We start from the raw sequence: 23,815 nt of genomic DNA, 5'->3' as shown, positions 1-23,815 counted from the left end.
TCTGTAGGCAAGAGTACATAACTATTTTGACTGAATTATGGCCCTTTTTGGACTTTGAAATTGGCTCATATATTGCCATTTAGTGCAAGACTTATCGAAATCAAAGTAATACAGGAACATTGTTTGTCTAATCTGTTTATTTCTTTTGTCTGAATATCCGTGGAAATATTTTGACACCATTCTTCAATCAATTCTTCGAAAAGTCGAGCGAGCTGTCATCAGACAGCTCTTGTTATGCCTCCCTTCGAAGGAGGGGTATATTGTTCTGCAGATGTTGGTTGGTCAGTCGGTATGTAGACCAATCCGTTTCCGGATGATAACTCAAGAACACTTGGACCTAGGATCACGAAAGTTGATAGGGAGGTTGTTCATAACCAGCAGATGACCCCTATTGATTTTGAGATCAGTAGGTCAAAGGTCATGGTCAGAGTGACCCGAAACAGTTAAACGGTTTCCGGATGATAACTCAAGAACACTTGGGCTTAGGGTAATGAAAGTTGATAGGGAGGTTGATCATAACCAGCAGATGACCCCTATTGATTTTGAGGTCAGTAGGTCAAAGATCAAGGTCACAATGACCCGAAACAGTTAAACGGTTTCCGTATGATAACTCAAGGACACTTTGGCTTAGGGTAATGAAAGTTGATAGGGAGGTTGATCATAACCAGCAGATGACCACTATTGATTCTGAGGTCAGTAGGTCAAAAGTAAAAGTGACCCGGACCATAACTGTTAAACCGTTTCTGGACGATAACTTGAGAACGCTTGGGCCTAGGATCATGAAATTTGATAGGAAGGTTGATCGTGATCAGCAGATGGCCTCTATTGATTTTTGAGGTCAGTAGGTCAATTTTTAGGTCAAGGTCACATTGACCCTGAACAGTAGAACTTAGTTTTTTGTACAGCGACCAAACAATTTCTGTTCCTTGTGCGATTACTGAATGCATCAAGGGGGGCATTTCGTGTTCTACGAGCTCTTGTAATCATTTAAGGTGTCATTCAGTCTTACTGAAGGTGTTTTTGTATCTCGAAAAATTTACCTTGATTTGTTTTTGTCTGACAGTTTGTCTATCTAGCATCTCAAAATGTATTTGACCTAGATTTATCAAACTTAGGGTTGTTATTAAGCATGTGAAGTTATACACTTTTGGTTTTGTTAAGGATTTCATTCATTGAGACAAGAGTTATGGCCCTTGTCTTAAAAAGTATGCTTTAAAAATTATAAGGCCTAAAAGTTTGTGTTGCATGTGTCTCTAGAGGTGTTTGAACTAAGAGTCATAGAACATAAAAGGAAAATGTTAACGTCCCTCGATTTTGGTAAATGTAGTATTCTCAATGAAAATGTTGCATTGTGCAAGAAATTTGTTCAGGAATGACTTAATCAAACAGATTATCTTGTGTTTCAAGTATTTTAGTTGACATGAGGAGAGTGTTGACAGAAATATGATTTTAAAAAAGTGGGCATCATGATATCATGCAAATTGAGTTATACTGTGCCAAGTTCGGAGTAGTAAGTTGCAGAAATTCGGCACCTTTTATGTGTAAAGGAGCCACCATAATGAGTTCAACCATTCTGTTGATATTAATTGCAGCTTTTATCGAATATAATAAGTACATCTAACTAATTAATGTCATGTGCTTGTTTTAGATGAGTGTGATCTAGAGGAACTGACTGCATTTCTAGAAGCGTCAGATGCTGAGGAAGGCACTGAGGAACAAGCTTGTACCAAAGATGTTGTCGAGGACTTGGCAAAATCTGCTCCAGCTGACAGCATTAAAGGTGAACCTGCTGTGGACAGTAAAAATGGTTAGAAATTGCCTATGCTATTTTGGATATTTGAAATATTGTAGTCATATCTTTCAAAAAGGGTTGTTTATTTGCTCCCAAAATTTGTTTAAGTGTGTTAAAAATATCTTGCATCCAGTCGAAGAATGCAACCTTACCATTGGTCAGTTTAGTGATCATTCTCAGAAACAACCAACCAGATGCTTGCTTTTCTAGACTGGTCTACAAATTGAGTTCCATATTAAACAGAATATGTAGTGTGTATGTGAAAAATGCAGAATCTGTGTATATATGGATGGTTTAATAAAAATCTAAAGAGTAAAATGCTTATTTAAGTTTTACCTAGATTATTGATATACTTACTTCAGATGTAGATGATGAATGTGATCTTGATGAAATAGAAGCTTTTCTGCAAGCCTCTGATGATGATGAAGAAGATTACGATGATGTTAAGAATGATGCATTAGTAACCAAGAAAAACAAACCCATTGAACCTGAGGAAGCTACTTCAAATATTGAAAGCAAAGATGCTGCTGAATATAACCTTACAGATAATGAAATGGAGTTTGAAGGTAACTAATGTGTGATTCGTCCAGTGTCAAGTGATTTAGCAAATGTGCAATAAGAACTCTTTTTATGCCTCCCCCCCCCACCCCTTTAAAGGCAATGGTGGTATATTGTTCATATTATGGGCAGTAGATAATATCTAGAGAATGCTGGGCCAACAGATGCTAAACTTCCTAGGATTATTGCCTGTGATGAATAGATGACAATGTCACATTTTTTTTTGCTTTTGTCCAAAAGAAATTACTGGTACAAATAAAGTAGATTATTTCCCTTAACTTTATGGAGAAGAGGTATGTTTTCATAGCAAGTTTTTTATGTTCTGACCATATTTGATGATGAATGTTCATGTGCATGGCAGCCACACATCTGCGTAAGAGATGTGAGATTCTAGGATGGGGGGGGGGTGGGGGGGGGGAGGTGGGTGAGGGTTCACTGATAAGTGAAAGGCCTGGCTTACACCTTTGGATAAAGGATGACTTACCATAAATGATATAATATCAATTCTAACACGACCCAGTTTGTTTTCCTACTAAACAAAGAAGACTTGAAATTGTGTGCTATTATTCAACAATGCACCATTTGTGTGACACATTTATTAATATGTCATAGCTTCAAACATCATAGCGGCACGCAGGAAAAGAAACACACACAAAATGGGCAAAATTAATATTTGGTGGATGCGGTCAAGGATGTATATAAAAAATCCATGTGTTAGAATCAAATGAATATATCTTGAACAGTGATTGGCTCTTGAATAAAATCGTTTGTTGTTCAGATGTGCGTTTTTATATCACCGACAAACCACTGTTTGGAATACAGTAAAATATCGTTACCTCAATATTCAAGGGGCTGCAAAAATTGCATTGACGTATCCGAAGTTCGACATAATATTATATCGTCTATCTATGACTACATTTTGTATCTGTGTAGGACGTATATATTGTCATTACATCCAATGCTTCTTGTAGAGGGTTTAAAAGGGGAAAGAAATAATATAAAACGTAAATATGATCTTAATTTTATTGACAAATAAAATATCTTAATTCAATGTACGCATATTGTTAATCAAAAATGGCAGATTTTTACTCAGTCAAACAGAAAAAGATTCGTTCAAATTAATTGTTATATTGGAAAACAGCTTGTCCGCTTGCACGCTGTTTTAGACTAATTATTGGGAATTAAATGCAAACTTGCAAACATTTAAATTGGCATAAAGATTAAATAACAAACACACAAATTAACCTGTTTATAATTTATACAGCAACGGACAACAATAGTTGTTTTTCACACCTTACAAATACAATGGATATTTTATGACGAGCTGTGATATCGACGAAAACAGGTGTAAAAACAGTACAGGTAAGTTGACCGGAATGAAAAATCCCATCGAGCTAAACAAAATATTGTGCTAATAGTACCGAATATTGGTAATAATACCATTGAAATGTATAGAGAAAAATCGGGACTGACCAAAACACATCGTGCTAGCCGGAGTATTGAGCTAACCGATATCGAGGTAACGATATTCGACTGTTTATTATTTCTTAAACAACATTCATGAATGAATGTGTAAATTTATAAAAAGTTCTTAAAAGAAAGACTTTTTAGAAGTCCCCTGCTGATGTTTAGAAATACAAGAAATACAGAAATTGGAGAAATGTTAATAGCATAATTGTTTCATCTCTATTGAAAGTGGGGCCTCCATGACCAAGTGGTTAGGGTTTCTGGCTTCAGTTCTCTTGCCCCTCACTGATGGGGGTTGGAAACCTTGGGAAGTAGAATTCTTCCACGTGAGGTTACCATTCAGCTTGCTTATGGAAGAGCAGTGATTCTATCCAGGTGCCCAATTGTGATGAAATTACGCCTGGATGGGTACCACCATCAAAAGCTGGGGAGTTTCCATACTACCTATAGTGTAGGTGTGAAAGTAAACCCAATTAAAAAACTGTTGGTAGTATTATTCACAGATAAATCACGGTGCCAGAGCTTTAGAATAACTGCATTTAAATAACAAAAGTGTATGAAGCCAACAGTTTACGATTTATAGAAGAGTAAAATATAGGTTGTTTCCCTTGATTAAACAGGGTTGAATAGGGTAAATCGCTGTTATATCAGCATAAGTTGGAGACTACAGCTATTCTTTGTCTGCAGTAAAACTTCTTGTTTAATTGTACCCTACTTGTAGATTTTGAGGAAGGGGACTTCAGAGAACTTGAAAGTATGTTGGACTCACAGAATGCAGGAACCATTCAAACAAAATCAGCAAACCGGTCTGCGTCTGCAGATGACATTGAGGCACAGTCTTGGGATGATGAAAATGAAGATGTGTCAGGGGAGGTAAACAGGGGATCTGATGGTGAAAATGATACAGATAAGGAGGAAAGTGACAGTGAGTCCGAACTGAAGGCTCATGAGCTTATTGAAGGTAGGAATGCCTTTTTAGCTCCACTATTCGGAGAATAGGGGGGCTATTCTACTCTGGCGTTGGTGTTGGCGTGACCTTTCTTGGTTAAAGTTTTTCGACAACCTTTGTTTATCTGTCATATCTTTGTTACTATTGCTTATATCTTACTGTAACTTCACATAAACATTGTCCAGTATACAAACAAAGTAAGTGTAGGGGCTGAGCCCATTATACCCAAGGTCAAGGTCACCAAGGTGTTATACTTAGATCATTTTTAAGGTTAAAGTTTTTTGGCAACCTTTGTTTTTCTGTCATCTCTTTGTTACTATTGCTTATATCTTACTGTAACTTCACAAACATTGTCCAGTATACAAACAAAGTATGTGTAGGGGCTGAGCCAATTATACCCAAGGTCAAGGTCACCAAGGTGTTATACTTAGGTTATTTTTAAGGTTAAAGTTTTTCGGCAACCTTTGTTTTTCTGTCATATCTTTGTTACTATTGCTTATATCTTGCTGTAAATCACATAAACTTTGTCCAGTATACAAACAAAGTATGTGTAGGGGCTGAGCCCATTATACCCAAGGTCAAGGTCACCAAGGTGTTATACTTAGGTTATTAGCTCACCTGTCACTATACCTGTCACATAGTGACAATGTGAGCTTTTGTGATCACCCTTCGTCCGTCGTCCATCCGTGCGTCAACAATTTCTTGTCTGCACGATAGTGGTTTCATTTATGATTTTATTTTAACCAAACTTGCACACAACTTGTATCACCATAAGATCACAGTTCCTTTCTTGAACTGGCCAGATCCCATTATGGGTTCCAGAGTTATGGCCCCTGAAAGGGCCAAAATTAGTTATTTTGACCTTGTCTGCACAATAGCAGCTTTATTTATGATTTGATTTTTACCGAACTTGCACAAAACTTGTATCACCATAAGATCTCGGTTCCTTTCTTGAAACAGCCAGATTCCTTTATGGGTTCCAGAGTTATGGCCCCTGAAAGGGTCAGAATTAGCTATTTTGACCTTGTCTGCACAATAGCGGCTTCATTTATGATTTTATTTTAACCAAAGTTGCACACAACTTGTATCACCATAAGATCTTGGTTCCTTTCTTGAACTGGCGAGATTCCATTATGGGTTTCAGAGTGATGGCCCCTGAAAGGGCCAGAATTAGCTATTTTGACCTTGTCTGCACAATAGCAGCTTCATTTATGATTTGAATTTAATCAAACTTGCACAAAACCTGTGTCACCATAAGATCTCGGTTCTTTTCTTGAACCGGCCAGATCCCATAATGGGTTCCAGAGTTATGGCCCCTGAAAGGGCCAAAATTAGCTATTTTGACCTTGTCTGCACAATAGCAGCTTCATTTATGATTTGATTTTAACCAAACTTGCACACAACTTGTATCACCATAAGATCTCGATTCCTTTTTATACGCTCGAAGGGACGTATTATGTTATCGCCTCGGTGTCCGTCTGTCTTTCTGTCTGTTGGTTAGCAATTTCCCTTCCGCTCTGTAACTCTTGAACCCCTTGATGGATTTCAAAGAAACCTGACACAAATGTTCACCTCATTGAAACGACGTGCAGAGCGCATGTTTCGGATGGCTCACATCAAGGTCAAGGTCACACTTAGAGGTCAAAGGTCATATAACTTTGTTTTGTGTGTATATTGCTCTGCATTCGCGTTGCGTTGCAGTGCTCTTGTTTTTATTTGGCAGATCCTTCTTTTGTTCTATTACAATAATTTTTTTTTTAATTACTTCCCTTTTATATTACTATAAATAGCTTATTTAGTAACTCTTTTATTATTGGCCGTAGGGAAAAACCGAGACCACTTTTCTGTGGTACAACACGGATGGTACCTCCAATTTGTAGGTGTATTTTGACATACCTGTACCTTGTAAGAATTTTTTTTTCTTTTTAGCTCACCTGTCACAAAGTGACAAGGTGAGCTTTTGTGATCGCGCGGTGTCCGTCGTCCGTCGTGCGTCCGTGCGTCCGTGCGTCCGTAAACTTTTGCTTGTGACCACTCTAGAGGTCACATTTTTTATGGGATCTTTATGAAAGTTGGTCAGAATGTTCATCTTGATGATATCTAGGTCAAGTTCGAAACTGGGTCACGTGCCATCAAAAACTAGGTCAGTAGGTCTAAAAATAGAAAAACCTTGTGACCTCTCTAGAGGCCATATATTTCACAAGATCTTCATGGAAATTGGTCAGAATGTTCACCTTGATGATATCTAGGTCAAGTTCGAAACTGGGTCACGTGCCTTCAAAAACTAGGTCAGTAGGTCTAAAAATAGAAAAACCTTGTGACCTCTCTAGAGGCCATATTTTTCACAAGATCTTCATGAAAATTGGTCAGAATGTTCACCTTGATGATATCTAGATCAAGTTCGAAACTGGGTCACGTGCCTTTAAAAACTAGGTCAGTAGGTCTAAAAATAGAAAAACCTTGTGACCTCTCTAGAGGCCATATATTTCACAAGATCTTCATGAAAATTGGTCAGAATGTTCACCTTGATGATATCTAGGTCAAGTTCAAAACTGGATCACGTGCCTTCAAAAACTAGGTCAGTAGGTCTAAAAATAGAAAAACCTTGTGACCTCTCTAGAGGCCATATATTTCACAAAATCTTCATGAAAATTGGTCAGAACGTTCACCTTGATGATATCTAGGTCATGTTCGAAACTGGTCACGTGCCGTCAAAAACTAGGTCAGTAGGTCAAATATAGAAAAACCTTGTGACCTCTCTAAAGGCCATATTTTTCATGGGATCTGTATGAAAGTTGGTCTGAATGTTCATCTTGATGATATCTAGGTCAAGTTCGAAACTGGGTCACGTGCAGTCAAAAACTAGGTCAGTAGGTCTAAAAATAGAAAAAACCTTGTGACCTCTCTAGAGGCCATATTTCATGAGATCTTCATGAAAATTGGTCAGAATGTTCACCTTGATGATATCTAGTCAGGTTCGAAAGTGGGTCACATGTCTTGAAAAACTAGGTCAGTAGGTCAAATAACAGAAAAACCTTGTGACCTCTCTAGAGGCCATATTTTTCATGGGATCTGTATGAAAGTTGGTCTGAATGTTCATCTTGATGATATCTAGGTCAAGTTCGAAAGTGGGTCACGTGCCATCAAAAACTAGGTCAGTAGGTCAAATAATAGAAAAACCTTGTGACCTCTCTAAAGGCCATATTTTTCATGGGATCTGTATGAAAGTTGGTCTGAATGTTCATCTTGATGATATCTAGGTCAAGTTTGAAACAGGGTCATGTGCGGTCAAAAACTAGGTCAGTAGGTCTAAAAATAGAAAAACCTTGTGACCTCTCTAGAGGCCATACTTTTGAATGGATCTCCATAAAAATTGGTCAGAATGTTCACCTTGATGATATCTAGGTCAAGTTTGAAACTGGGTCAACTGCGGTCAAAAACTAGGTCAGTAGGTCTAAAATTATTAAAATCTTTTGACCTCTCTAGAGGCCATATTTTTTCAATGGATCTTCATGAAAATTGATCTGAATGTTCACCTTGATGATATCTAGGTCAGTTTCGAAACTGGGTCACGTGCGGTCAAAAGCTAGGCCAGTAGGTATAAAAATAGAAAAACCTTGTGACCTCTCTAGAGGCCATATTTTTCAAGAGATCTTCATGAAATTAGTGAGAATGTTCACCTTGATGATATCTAGGTAAAGTTCAAAACAGGGTCACGTGCTGTCAAAAGCTAGGCCAGTAGGTATAAAAATAGAAAAACCTTGTGACCTCTCTAGAGGCCATATTTTTCATGAGATTTTCATGAAAATTAGTGAGAATGTTCACCTTGATGATATCTAGGTAAAGTTCAAAACAGGGCACGTACCTTCGAAAACTAGATCAATAGGTCAAATATAGAAAAACCTTGTGACCTCTCTAGAGACCATTTTTCAATGGATCTTCATGAAAATTGGTCAGAATTTTTATCTTGATAATATCTAGGTAAAGTTCAAAACTGGGTCACATGAGCTCAAAAACTAGGTTACTATGTCAAATAATAGAAAAAACGACGTCATACTCAAAACTGGGTCATGTGGGAAGAGGTGAGCGATTCAGGACCATCATGGTCCTCTTGTTGGTTAAATTTCTTTCCTTTGTTGTTCCTGTCCTTTGGACTTGTGGCTATATAGAAAACTGATTTCAAAACAATTTTACACAAGACTAGTGTTCCTTGGGTGACCCTTTACTATATCCCTTCAAATAATTTTGATTCAGCGGAAAACATGGCCCCCAAGGGGTTTTGCTTATTTTCCCTATATGCCTATATAGAACTTTGAAAATCTTTTTGTCAGAAACTGCTGGTCCGTTTTCAAAATAATTTTACACAAATGTTTCTTGGGTGACCCTCTACCAAATTCCTTCAAACAATTTTGATGCATTGAAAAAGTGGCCGCCTGGGGGAGGGGCTCATTTTCCCATATGGCTATACAGAAAACTTCTTGTATGAAACTACTGGCCTGATTTGAAAATAATTTTATTTGAAGTAACTTTAAGAAATTTCAACTAATTTTCTCATAATTCTTTTGATTTATCTTGGTTATGATTTTTTGACCTTCTTGTCCTTAAGTGCAATGATAACAGGTGAGCGATATAGGGCCATTATGGCCCTCTTGTTAGAAATTCTAAAAAAGTCTACCACTTTTATTTTAGCTGAGATGGCTGCAATGGCAAAAAGAATGAAAGAATTAAAATCAATGTTGAAACAGTCCAAATCAAGTCCAGGCTCGTGCAAGAAAAAGCCAAAATCCAGTTCTGATTCAGTGGAGAAAAAATCTAAGGCACATTCGGAAAGGAAATCAAAAACCAGTCCCCATTCTGTGAAGAAACATTCTAAAAGCAGCCTAGATTCCAGTAAAAACCAGTCAAAATCTGTTGCAGACTGTGATAAAAACTCGAAAACTGCAGGGACGTCTAGTTTAGACTCTTTAAAGAAACAAATAGATAAACACAAATCATTCTCAGTCGATAAGGGAAAGAAAAGTAGCAGTGATAGACATTTTAGTGACATTGCAAGTGGAACAATAGAAAAGACTAGTCCATCTTCTAAAGTCAAAGACAGAGAGACCGTCAAACAGAAAACAGAATCGAAGCAAAGAAGTAAAATGGAACAAGGTATGTTTTAACCTTTACCCTGCCAAATTTCTAAAATGGACTGGTCTATCATCAATTTGGGCAGTACCACTTCTTATTCAAAGGGGTGTTCACTAATAGTTGACTGAATAGCGAACAGTGCAGACCATGGTCTGAACAGGTCGCAAAGGCAAAGCCAATTGCCACCAGCCGGCTAGTGTATGTTGAATGGGTTAGATCAGATCAAGGTCCTTATAAATCAACATTTACAGTCTGAAATTTATACTTTAAAATGTTGAATTTTCTTTTTATGCCCCCGAAGGTGGGCATATTAAAATCGCACTGTCCGTCCGTGCGTCCATGTAAATTCTTGTCCGAGGAGTAACTCTGCCATCCATGAAGGGATTTTGAAATTACATTAATGTTTACCATAATAAATCGATGTCCAGACCCCTAGCTCCAAGGTCAAGGTCACACTTAGAGGTCAATGGTTAACAGGGTCTGTTTCGTGTCCGGTCCTTAACTCTGCCATCCATGAAGGGATTTTGAAATAACTTGGCATAAATGTTTACCATAATAAGAGGACTTGTCTTGCACAAGACCCATACCCCTAGCTGTAACGTCAAGGTCACACTTAGAAGTCAAAGGTTAAAAGTGTCTGTTTCGTGTCCGGTCCATAACTCTGTAAATGTTCACCATAATGCAGGGGTTTTCATCAGGAAATTTGGAAGAGGCCTTGGCCTTTTAAATTGGGAAATATATGTGCGATAATTGTCCATTTTGGGAAAAATAATCAACTGGAAGTAAACACCAAAGTCGAATTAAATTTATCTCCCCTGAAACACTGGCTAAAATCCAAGCCATGGAACATAACAGATTAGACTTGTAATGTTTCACTGGTTGTTCTTTGTACTGTTAGGCTATAGTGCAACAAAAAATCAATACCAAACAAACGCTTCCTCTGGAAATACTAAAATGTAAACAAAATCTTAACCATCTGTTGGCATGATTTTGGGAAATCTTACCTTGCATTTTGGGAAATATCTCTGCCACAGTTGGGGAAAAATAGTATATTTTTGGATTGGGAAGTGGCCTTATACAGGCCTCTGTTATATAAGGATGAAAAGCCCTGTAATGAGATGATGTGTCATGCGCAAGAACCGGACCCCTAGCTCTATGGTCAAGGTCACACTTAGAGGTTAAAAGTTAACAGGGTCTGTTTCTTGTCCGGGTCGTAACTCTGTCATTGATGAAGGGATTTTAAAATTACTTGGCAAAAATGTACCCTGTATTGAGATGACTGCAGCACAAGACCCGGCCCCTAGTCCAAGGCCCGGGTCCCTTTCTTTTAAAAACCCCAACAAAACAAAACCATTTTTCCTTCAAAGGTGTTTTCTTGTCTGGTATTCCTCCCCTTTTTCAATTTTTTGTTTTGGGAACCCAAAGAAACCATTTAAAAGGGTGTGTCCCCTTTAAACGCCCCCCTAGTAAGGTAAAAAGTATGTATTATTTGCACAAAATTACTTTCTTCACCTTCGGGGGCATTTGCCCCAATAGGAAGTTCTTTTTTTCATCATTTTTGATGTTTTGGGTCTTTGTTTTTTCTATTGGTCTAAAACTTAAAAATTTTGTCGTTATAAATAGGCACAAACAAAGTTTTGAAAATAAATCTGCTAATTTTCGACAACGTGATAAAAACGGCCCGGCAAGCCAAATTATGAAAAATAAAAAATTTTGAAAAAAACTTTTTGGAAAATTGTGTGAAAAAAGCAAGAAATTTTTTTAATCACTTTACAAAAATTAAGGTAGGGCCCAAAGGTTTTTCCCAACCACATTTTAACTGCTGACTTGTTTTGAGATTTTCACAAAGAAATTTATTTTGAGGACTGGCTTTCTAACTTTGTGGGGGTTTTTTGGGAGGGTGTTTTTGAAAACAAAAGCCAAATTATTGTGAAAAAAAGGGCCCTTAAAAAATGGGGTGGGGTTTTAAAAATTGTATTCAACCCAATTCAAAATTATAAAACCCATTTACCTGGAATTTTAGGTAAATACCCGGGGTTAAAAAAAACTTATCTTAGTGGGAAAATCTCGGATTTTTATACGTTTTCGATATACAGTTTTATTTAAACTTCAATTTTGGTTTTCAGTAAAAATTCAGTTGTTTTCCGTGTGTCTTAAGATTTTTTCCCCAAATAAATAAATTTTTTTGAAAACTTCAATAAGATTGTGAAAAAAAGGTTTGTTTTAATAAAAAACAAAAAAACTTTTAAGTCCAGAGTCTTAAAAAATTTGGGTAGAAAACCCAGAATTGTAAAAATTGTCTGGTTTCCCTGAGTCTAATTTGTAAAAAGAAAACTCTTCAAATCCTTTTTTAAAAATAAGATTGCAAAGTTTCTAAATGAAATTTATTTGAATAATTGAAAAAAAAATCAGTTAAAATTGGTTTTCCTTTTTCCCAAATTTCCCCATTTAAATTTACTTTAAATTTTTAAAATAAGTTTCAAATTTTTTTTTATGGGCAAAAACTTTTTTAGTTATATACGGGAAAACTTTGACCCTTAAAACCCAATTTTTATTCTTTCCTTTTTTGAATTGCTTCAATGTTTGTTGATTTTTTAAAAAAATTTTTCAAGGGGCCCACCGAAAACATCAAGTTTTAAAAGAAAGTTGCCCTAACCTTTTCTTTGAATTTCAGGTTATGTTTTAGGAATTTTTGTCTTGGGGTTAAACTTTGGTTTCATTACAACTTAAAAACTTTTTCCCTCTAACAACCTATGACGGGCAAAAATTTGGGTTACGTTCATTAAATTCCTGGTTGTAACAATGTGAAAAAGGGCCCGTTTCAGGGGGCTTTAATTCGGCTTTTTTCAGTTTTAGAAATGAAAAAAAAAAATAAAAAAATTTAAAAAAGGGGTCCTTTCACAGGTCTAGGCAAAAAACGTAAAAGTTCGCCAAAAACCCATAAAATGTTTAAAAATTTTATCTGTGATTTAAAATACATGCAAAAATGTTGATTCAAATTAACTTTAAAAAATTTACAAGGCCATTTTTCACCACCCATTGAAAAGAAAAGGGGGTTTCGACCTCTTGTTTTTTTCAGTTTTTTACTTTACCCTTTCTATAGTAATTGGGTTATAAAAATTTTCCATTTTTTTTTTGCTATTTGAATTGTTTATAAAGCTGGATGTAATGTTTCCCATCTTTCTTAAAAATGCTTCTGTTTGTCATTATGGATGAAAAACCCCTTCTTCCCAAAAGAAAGAAAAAACGTTGCAAACATTTTGTGCACCCCTTCATTTTACAAGAAAGCAAAAACCTGTTGATTAAAGACTTTTTTGGGGTGATTAAAGGTATGACTGGGATGACGGGGCGGGAGGTTTGTAATACGTAATCCTTAATACATGTACTGAAAACCTGTGTTAGGCACCCACCAAAAAGCAATGGCGGTTTCTAAATGCGAAATCTGTTTAAATAACAAAGTTTACAGGTGTATCTATTGCATTTTTCTTTAAAATCAATGTCTTTTAAAAGCAAAAAATTAAACTTTTTTGAGCCCACCTCTTAGTTCGTAGTGAGAGTGCAGTGTAAGATGTGGGTCCGAATTCAATTGCAGGTGGGCTAGTTCTCCATGACTTTTGAAAAAAGATCATATGGTCTAAAGTCATTCGCCCTCCATCTAGATCATGTGGAAAAATTGGCAGTTATTTAAAGAGAACGGGGTTTATCTATCAGAATCCGGGGAATACGGGTTAGGTTAACTGCCCAACATTTCATAACTGAAAAACAGTTGAAAAATTGCAAAAACCCCCGAAAAAAAAAAAGAAAAAAGCAACAGTTTCCTTCAGGTACAAAAACTAGGACCCATCCCATGGGAAAAAAACCCATAGGGGGTTTGCGACCGCATGGATCCAGACCACCGCGCATCCGGCGCTGGTCAGGATCCATGCTGTTGCAAATGGTTTCTCTAATTGCAATAGGTTTTGAAAGCAAACAGATGGTCCTGACCAGACGCGCGTGCACAGGCTGTCTGGATCCGCTGGTCGCAAAAGCACTATGTTGTTTTCCCCTGGCACGCTCAGATTGGACCCGATTTTTGAAAAAAGTCTTGAATGAGCCAGACATAAAAAAAAAATTTCAAAATTGACGGAGAAAAACCAGCAGGAGGTACCCTAGTCTTGAAACTGGTTGGCAAGTTTATCAATTTAAAAAGGGCCCCGAGAAAACCCCGTCGGTACCTATTTGAAACGGGTTCAAGTTTCTTTCATTCAAAATTGCACGAGAAAAAACCATCAGGTTTCTAGTCTTTTGAAACTGGTTGTCAAGTTTCGACTTTTAAAATGGCCCGGGAAAAAACCCATCGGTCCCAGTCTGAAACTGGTTTCAATTTGATCATTCAATTGAGAGAAACAACCGTCTGGTACCTGTCTTAAAAACTGTTCAAGTTCATCAATTTCAAAATTGCACCAAGAAACAACCAGTCAGGTACTCGGGTTGTCAAGTTTCGATCTGTTTCAAAATTATGCTGAGAAACAAGTCAGGTACTTGCCAGGACTGGTTTCAATTTTCCCAACAGCAAATTGTGCTGGAAAAAACCCAATCGGTTCTCCATCCTGAGCCCGTTGTCGAATTTTGATCAGTTTCAAAGTTGTGCTGAGAAACAACTTGTCAGGTACTCTGGTCTTCTGACTGGTTGTCAAGTTTTGATCAGTTCAAAATTGTCTGAGGAAAAACCAGAGGACTCTGGCTTTGACGGGTTTTGTCAACCCTTTTATATTCTAAGACTACCTATTTTTTTTAAGAAGGAAATAAAAAATTAAGAAAGGGAAGGGGAAAAAAATGAAAAAGTTGACATTCCGGCAAAAAAAAACGAAGGCTCATACCCCAAAGCTCGACATTCGGTTCTCAAAAAAACCCAATTGGCAAGGGGGACAGGTAAGTCATATTTCGTTCTTTGGGGGCACTTTTAATTATTTTTTCAGCAATATAGAGTATTCAGACCTCTTAGCCATGTCAAACTTTTGACTTTAGTGCTCAGCATTAAATTTTTTGATATGTCTTCAAGTCTAGTCATAAATCAAATTGTTCAAAATGCGGGATATTTTCTCACAAACCATATGGAAAAAAAAAAAAAGGGAAATAGTTAAAAAAAACAAACACACAGTAATAAAATTAAGTAGAGATAATATTGTCTTGTGTTCTTTGCAGAAAAAAACTCAAAACCTATCAAAATTCACCCTTTCAGCAAGTTTCCAGAAAACCGCACTGACCCAGTAAGGGGGGGCTGTCACGTTTTAAAACAAAGGTAAAAGATGAATACTGCAAGATCTACTATGCAAAGGAGGGGGAGCGAGAATCGGGGACTGACCCTTTCTGGGAATAAATAAGAGGTGTTCAAAAGTAAAAGCAATGTTTAGTTTTTAATTTTTCAAAAACACATTTTTGTATGATGACTAGTTTTTAATGTTTAACGTTGAATAACGAAAAAAATATCTGTTTTACAATTCAAAAGGCCTCCGTGGCTGAAAAGTTAAAGGGGCGAAATGAATCACTTCCCCCCCCCGATTGGGTTGGGCCTCGCTGTGAGGAAACCATCCGCTGGTTATGGAAGGGAGGTGGTTTAAACCAGGTGCCCACCCGTGAGGAAATAAAGTTTTAAGGGGGTCTGGTCTTCTTTGCATTTAACTGAAAGTTGCCATATGATATATTGGTCGGGGTGAATTAAACCTAAAATCAAGGGGAGCGGTGGGGTAAGGTGTCGGCCATCATCCAGGGGGGTGGGTTTGAGCCCTACGGGGGCAGACCATGACCTCATAATTATGACACCAGTATGGTTTTTCCCGGAGCGGACCCGGAGTGGGTTTCCCAAAAAACTTGAAGCTTTCATCACAATCGGCTAAAAAATTTGTATAAACTAAAAATAATAATTAAAAAAAACACAGGGAAATTTGGAACTAAATTTCTTTGTAAGGGGATACAAAAAGACGCAATATTTGCAACAGGAAAAAGGCTTTCTTTTAAATAGCCAAAAAAAAAATAATGACAAATTTATGTAATTACATTTTACATTCTTTTAGTTTCCTTCTTTATTTGTATCACTGTAGACAAATTTCTCTAAGTAACGGTATCTTCCCCCCATTTAAGAAGAAAAAAAAAAAATCCTTTAGGCATTTTTTATGGCTCCATAAAAACTATGGGATTGAACTTGTAAACTCTGGAGGGGGGTCAGGGCAATTAACGACAAACCTTCCCTTTAAGATGATTTTTGGAAAAGGGAGTGTGTTGTTAAAATTTTTACTTAATTTGGGAAAAAAAATTTTTTTTTTTTGGTTTTATTTTCTTCATTTAGCAATTCATTTTTTAAATTTTTATTTTTTAATCAAAAAAACATGAAAATTACCTATATTTTTGTCATTTCTGTAATTAGCCTTTTTGGCTATCCTAAATCTGTCCCTCCCAGGTTTCAACTTTTCCATTTTTAGATTTCCAGCTAGCACAGAATTCAAAAGGCTAGGGGCATTTAAAAAAGAAAAAAAATGCAAAAACTTGATTTTACTTTTTTCTAATCTTTATTGAAAGATTTTTACAAAAGATAACATAAAATGCTAAAGATCACCTTCGTTAAAGTTAAGGCCAGTGAATTAAAAGCCTTAGAGACTGAGTCTTTTTTTTGATTCAGTCTTCCCCTGCTTTTTTCAGCCAGTTTGCATAAATTTCGCATAGCGTAAAGAAAGTCAAAATTAAGTTATTAAAAGCCGGCCTTTTTAGAAAATTTTTTTAATAACTTTTACATTACAAAATTTTGGGGTCTATTGAATTTTTTGGAAAAAACCCGCAAATTTTCTACTATTTTTTCGTTTTGTTGCAAATCAAAACCTCCAAATGGCTGGGGGGTGGGGAAATGCAAAAAATTTTGTCATGTGAAAATTTCCAAAATTTTCGGGAGGATGGATTTTAATGAAAAAAAATTTATGCTTTTTTAGAATTTCTAAATAATAATTTTACCAGCACTACCATCCTTTCCTGATTTGGAAAAGACAAAAATCCTTTCCTTTGGTTTTCTAATTTAATTAATATCTGAAGATTAATGGGTTTCCCTACATTTTTTATGTGATCATTTATTTTCCCCGAAAACCTAGGGTACCAATGGAGTATTTAGGAAAGATGGAAGGGCGTAACCTTTTTAAAAAAAATTAAAATAATTAAAACGGCACATCAGATCTACAGAAGGGAAAAATGGGTCACTCTGGTGTTGTTGTTCTAAGACAGACCTCGGCAGTCGCTGCTGTTGTCTACCACTTAAACAGTTTTGATTTATCCAACATTTTTTAAGTTACTGACTTTGGAAAAATTTTAAAAAGACTGTCTCAGTGTGTAGTGGAAAAGGGCCTATCCAGTGCCAGGTTGTGGGGTCACTCCAGGGTTAAAAAAAGCTTTTTTGCTTTGGGGTCACAATAAAAGGATAGTCTTACTGGGCAGCCCAATGTCATAAAAATTTACTGGGTTTTGGGGGATTTTATAGATGTGATGTTCCGTGAGGTACATTTTAAAGTTGGGGATTTTGTGCGCTACAAGTACCCTGTCATTTATTGATTGAAAAAAGTTGAAAAGATGTTAAAAACAAACAAATACAAAAAAAATGAAAAAGTTGTCGTGAAATGCTTTTAGGACTGGAGGGCTGTTTTCTAACTAAGGTGCTTTGAGAATTTAGAAGTTAAAAAAAAGAGTAACGATATTCCTGACAGTTAGCATTCTGTGTTATTCACTTTGTGGTCAAAAAGAGGGTATCCTGATGCTTTTATATTGAATTTATTTAAAAGATTATAAAATAATAAAATGCGAGGCAAAAAACAAACCAGTTTGACTAGAAAGAACGATGCATACAAATTAAGAGTTCAAATACCATAGAAACCCACTTACCCATGAAAAAAGAAGTGGATTATTCTAGCAACCCTTTTGTCACTTGAAGTAAGTTGCAACCCTTTACGTCTTGCCCCTTTCTGTGATTTGAAATGCAACCCCTAGATTTGAAATTTTGGGATCAGCGGGGTGAGTGGTTAAGGTCGTTGCCCCCCATTACTGGGTTTGAAACCTTGTTTTGTATGTAGAATTCTTCTATGTGAGGAAGCCGTCAAGCTGGCTTACACAGGTTGATGGTTCTACCCAGGTGCCTGCTTGTGCCAGAAATTATGCCCGTATGGGCACCTGGGGTCTTCCTCTACTATTGAAATCTAGAAAGACTCCATATTACATGAAATTGTGTCAGTCTGATCTTGAACCCAATAAAAACATATAACAGGTACCCATTCCAATCAGAAGGTTTATGTTCTTCCTATTGAGGCAATGGAGCGGTCTGAAATACAGTGTGTTTATATCTTTTAGGGTAAAGCTTACTGATCGGGAAATTTGGGATTTCGAAATGTGTAAGACGTCATTTTTTCCCTTTTGGAATTTTATAAAAAACATTTGGGGAATGACCTGGGTGTGGTTATTGGTCTACTGAATCCATCCACATGGGTAAAGCTGAAAATTTTAAACACAAAATTTTGACTTGATTGGGGATAGGTTTAAGGGAACTTAGCTGTTTCAAAATGTTTGTTATGTCATTAAGGCCCGATTAATACACTGAAATTTTATACCTTTCAAGAATTAATGTAAGATATAAAACCCCAAACTACGGTGTCACATTGTATCTTTTATAAAATTGACATCCTTAGTACAGCATAGAAAAAATGACTACCCTTCTTTAAAAACCTAATGTTTTTATACCCTTCCCCTTTTCCTTCTCTCAATTGCAATATAACCCAAAAACAGAAATTAGATCCAAAAACTATTTAACAGAAGGGGGCATTTTTTTAATTTTCGAATGTGCCAGATAAAAGGAAATTTAATTTGGCTCGAGATTTTTTTAAAATTTTTTGAAATGGAAAAAAGTCTTGTTTGGGCAAAAATGTTCAGAAGTTGGTTTAATATAAACATTGTTTTTTTTGCCCCGGGTTGAAAACCCGGGGGGCTATACTGAAAAAAATTAATTCTTGGGGGCCTAATTTTCGTGGTTGAGACAATCTATGAAATTTAATCCAAACGAACAAGTAAAATTCCCATTCATTTTAGGTTCAAAAGTTGAAATCCACATTCATATCCCCACGAAATTTCCGTTTTGACCAAAACCACGAAATTAAATGATTTTACAGTAGTTTTGAACTGTTTGTCATTTTGTCTGTCCTGCTTGTTATTATTATTATTATTATATACCACATTTATATAGCACTCTTTTCATATAAAAATACGTTCAAAAGTGCTTTACATAAAAACATTTATATAATGTTCAATAAAAAATGGGAATTGAACTATTATAGAAGAAATTAAAATTACATTACGGTAATAAGATACCAAGCATTTTAAATTGGAAGGTAGGCAGATCAAAACATGAAACAAAATACAATATCATAAAACATTAACTGACCTATCAAAGACACAGGTCAGAGGAGAATAGAACAGAAGATATCTTACATTTTGAACAGACAGAATTAAACGGTATGATGTTTGCGACATGCATCACAGCATGCAAACCGTCCCGGATGATTGGGCCAATCCCTACCTAAACGGTCCGGAGAACATCCACGATACATCCCACAGAAAAAAACACCGCCAATATTATTCTGTCACACTGGAGTTCTTAATTAAAGTAATTAATTGGCCGGCAAAGTACCTACATTATAAATCAGGTAATCAGTGAGATGTTAGTTGCCAAAGAATTGTATGAAATAATGCGTCTTTAGCGCTTTTTTGAAACTTTGCACGGTCTTGCACTCTCTTATGCCAGTTCAAATAAAACTTGGTATATGGCATCAGCATCAAGTGAATATATTATCAGGACTTCCATGTCTTATTATTACTTTTTCAGTTACACACCTTTTTGTTCCCCTGAAAATATAGGAAGGGTGGGGTTTGGGGAGGCACAGTTGCCCAGCCAGAATTTGTTTCATGCGTATCTCAAAAAGTATTTGACACAGAGTCATCAAACTGTACAGGATTGTCATTCAGCATGTGAAGTTGTGCACCTGGTGTTTTAATTGAGATTTCACTTGGCCACACCAGAGTTATGGCCCTTGACTTCGGCAAAAATATTCATAAAAGGGCCTAAAATTTGTGTTGCATGCATCTCAAAAAGTATTTGACCTAGGATTATGATAGGAATATTATTCAGCATGTGAAATTGTGCACCTGGTGTTCTCAGTGTTGGTGTTGCACTCAACCAGACCACAATTATGGTCCTTGACCAAGTGAAAAATACACATAAAGTGCTTAAAAGTTAGCGTTACATATGCCTTAAAGATATATAACCCAGAGTCATGAAACCATGTAGGAATATTATTCTTCATGTGATTTTTTGCACCTGAGTTTTGTTTTGGATTTCATTCTGCAAGACCACAGTTATGGACCTGGATTAGTCGAAAATATGCATTAAAGGCATAAAAGTTTGTATCACATGTTCATCAAAATGTTTTTACCTAGAGTCATAAGATTTTAAAGGATTGTTATATAACATGTGTTGTGCACCTGGTTTTCTGTTTGTGATTTCACTCAGACCAGAGTTATGGTTCTTGACTAAGTTAAAAATACACATAAAGTGCTTAAAAGTTCATGTCGCAGTTATTTTAAAGAATATTTCACCTAGCGACATGAAACCATGTACAATGACAGAGGGGCACCAGTGTCATAGAAGTTGAAGAGAGGGTGAGGGGGGGTGGGGCACAAGTGTCCAGTTGACACAGGTCTAGTTTGACTTGAGAATATTACACTTATATCTGTATCTTGTGTACACAACTTTTTCATTTTCCATCCATTTAGATGGAACTTGATATACATCATTCACATTTAATGGACATTCACATATTGTTTGGACTTACATCAGGTCAGAGATTATAAGCCCCCATTTTGGATTTTATTCCATCAAGCTCTTCAAAACGCATACATGTATGTCACACAATGTTGACATCTTTTTGATTATGTTACAGAATCAGGCAGAAATTGCCATCACAATAAATCATCCGCAGCAACTTCTCATGATGGGAATCTCAAAAGACCTGGGTCGATGTCGGGGAACAACCAAGGCTGGCCAGCCATGCTCATCTTTTATAAACAAGTAGGTTTCGGGCTTGATAAAATTTTATCATTTAGGCCCAAGTGTTTATTTGTTTGTATAGGAAACCAAAAAGAAAGAATATGTTCTTTGAAAGTTGCCAGAAGTTGAGAAATAACTTGTACAATCAGACAAAGTTTTGTTTGCTTAAAAAAAAAACATGCAGCAGTGTTAAATGTAAATTAGATAAACAAATAGTAACAACAAAAGTAAGGTGGCAAATTACAGCAGAAACCTATAGGAATTTTGGTATTTTTCTGAAAAGTTTTTATGCAGAAGGTGTGGGTTTTTGGCAACATGATAATCAAGCAGTTAATTTATTATGGCATTTGTGTATAAACCTGAGTATAGATTTGTTTTGTAGGCATTGAAGTGTTTGCTCTTCTGTTATAAATATAAGTCAGTGAAGGATCTATGCTATATTTATGTTTGTATAGGAAGCAAGGTGAATTCTGTACCTACCATGTTCAGTCGGCCTACAGGAAATCCAGTTCTAAACGAACAGAACTTCAGGCAAGGTAAGACTTTGAAGTAGATGATTGCTTATATATTCAACTTTAAATATTAAATAGTTTACATAAAGGTTTATATATTTTTGTTCATTAAATGCCTTCATTGAAACACTTAAAATATGTCAATATTTGAATATTATTAATGATGCTGGTTGAAATTTTTTAATACTGTGAAGTCGATTTTGTGGCAATGAAATTTTGTGGATTCAGAAAAAAAAGACTATTTTGTTGGAACATTTATTTTTAATCCGCTACCACAAGTGGTAGGGGTGTTTATAGGAATGGTCTCCTTTCGTCTTCCATCCCTCCGTCTGTCTGTAACATTTTGTGCCCACTCCGTATCTCCTAAAACCCTTGAAAGATTTTCATGATACTTTAGTCAAATGATCACCTCGTCATGATGCGCAGAGCTCGTGTCACCTGTATTAACTCAAAGTCAAGGTCACAACGCAAGGTCAAAGGTTTGAGCCTTCCATTTCGTTTTCGCTCTATATCTCCTAAAACCCTTAAAGGAATTTCATGATATTCGAGTCAAATGTTCACCTCAGCAAGACGATGTGCAGAACTCATGAGTCAGCCAAGTTGGCTCAAGGTCAAGGTCACAACTCAAGGTTAAAGGTTTGAGCCTTCCATTTTGTTTCTGCTCTGTATCTCCTAAACTTCTTGAAGTATTTTCAAATTCATTGATTTCCTCATACATGGACAATAAAATATACTTAACAAAGTCATTGCTTCCACCCAGTACCATCAACCCTTTCACTATCCATAACAGTGGCGCGTGATATAGCTGTCTTTCAGACTGCCTTGTAAAAGATAAAATGTATAAAAAAAATTGCTTATTCATCAGATTTAATTTTGATTAACATAACCAGGACATCTATAAATATAGTCCCTCATGAATATATATAATATCACAGTAAATGACAAGACTAGAAATGCCTACTTTCAGTGGTAAAAACTCAGATAATGTTCATGGTTTGAAGCCACAAAATTTAATCTCAACAAACCTAAAATTACTATTCATTTAATCTTCAACAGTTGTAATCAACAAATTCCTATCCAATGAAACAGCTGTTCCAGTCAAAACCACGAAATTTAACCCTTACCCTGCTAAATTTCTATCATGAACTTTTCCATCTTTCAGTTTGGACAGTACCATTAGCTGTAAAAAGGGGTGGTTAACAAAAAAATATCTGACTGAATGGCGAACAGTGCAGATCTTGATCAGACTGCATGGATGTGCAGGCTGATCATGATCTACACTGGTTGCAAAGGCAGAATCATTTGTGTCCAGCACAATAAGGGTTAATAATTTGACGATAAGAAAATTATCTGCCATTTTATGACCAGATCTTGTTTATATATTGTACTGCTATTTTCAGCACTGGTGTTACTCCAAAAGCATTTTCTCAACAGAAAAATAAGAATGCTGGATCAGGTTGCTTTTTCTATGGAGGAAACACCTATACAACACAAAGGTAACAAACACTACTTGAATGATGGGAATAATACCAGTTGATATCAAGATAAGATAATTTTAGATAAAGAAAATTTAGTTGCTGCTGATCTGTGATATGTGATCAGAGATTCTATTGAAAATTCATCAGAGAACATAAACGGAAGGAATGCAGTATGAATACGTCACCAAAATCCATATTTTGAGGTAGAAACAGAAATGCAAAACTTTAAGTACGAATACTATGTTTAGTCTAAAAGTTCATCCAGCAAGCCTGTTTTATTACGAATTTTAGCAGCAGGCAGGTTTTATTAGGAATTTTGGACAGAAATTGCATGTCAGATAAAAAATATATAGGTCAAGTTTGAAGCCTTAACTTTGTTAATTATACACAAGGTTTTCTAAATCAGATACAGTGGAGGAAAATGAAACATGAAGTAAATATGTATTGATGTTTTTGCCTTGTTAAAATTGAGATTTTATCATGATTTTTGTTTTGTTAGCTCACCTGAGCACAAAGTGCTCAGGGTGAGGTATTGTGATCGCTCACCGTCCGGCGTCCGTCCGTCCGTCCGTCCGTTGTACGTCCGTCCGTTGTACGTCCGTCCACACTTTCCTTTAAACAACATCTCCTCCTAAACCAACAGGCCAATTTTGATGAAACTTCACAGGGATGTTCCTTGGATGGCCCCCTTTCAAAATTGTTCAAAGAATTGAATTCCATGCAGAACACTGGTTGCCATGGCAACCGAAAGGAAAAACTTTAAAAATCTTCTTCTCAAAAACCAGAAGCCCTAGAGCTTAGATATTTGGTGTGAAGCATTGCCTA

General features: G+C 36.2%; 1 protein-coding gene across 1 annotated transcript in view; it reads left to right on the top strand.

Annotated features, from left to right (window-relative positions):
- Positions 1–23,815, top strand: part of LOC123529584 (protein MCM10 homolog) — a 45,942-nt gene that overhangs the window by 5,649 nt on the left and 16,478 nt on the right. The window contains exons 3-10 of the mRNA XM_053520766.1: positions 1,649–1,807; positions 2,155–2,358; positions 4,539–4,778; positions 9,456–9,917; positions 13,226–13,251; positions 20,894–21,021; positions 21,456–21,536; positions 22,913–23,008. Of these exons, the coding sequence (XP_053376741.1) occupies positions 1,649–1,807; positions 2,155–2,358; positions 4,539–4,778; positions 9,456–9,917; positions 13,226–13,251; positions 20,894–21,021; positions 21,456–21,536; positions 22,913–23,008 (1,396 nt within the window). The remainder of the gene's footprint in view (positions 1–1,648; positions 1,808–2,154; positions 2,359–4,538; positions 4,779–9,455; positions 9,918–13,225; positions 13,252–20,893; positions 21,022–21,455; positions 21,537–22,912; positions 23,009–23,815) is intronic.

Source organism: Mercenaria mercenaria, chromosome 13 (genome assembly GCF_021730395.1).
Source record: "Mercenaria mercenaria strain notata chromosome 13, MADL_Memer_1, whole genome shotgun sequence".
NCBI lineage: Eukaryota > Metazoa > Mollusca > Bivalvia > Venerida > Veneridae > Mercenaria > Mercenaria mercenaria.
The sequence above is the reverse complement of the archived record's forward strand: the minus strand, read 5'-3'. Positions and strand labels throughout refer to the sequence as shown.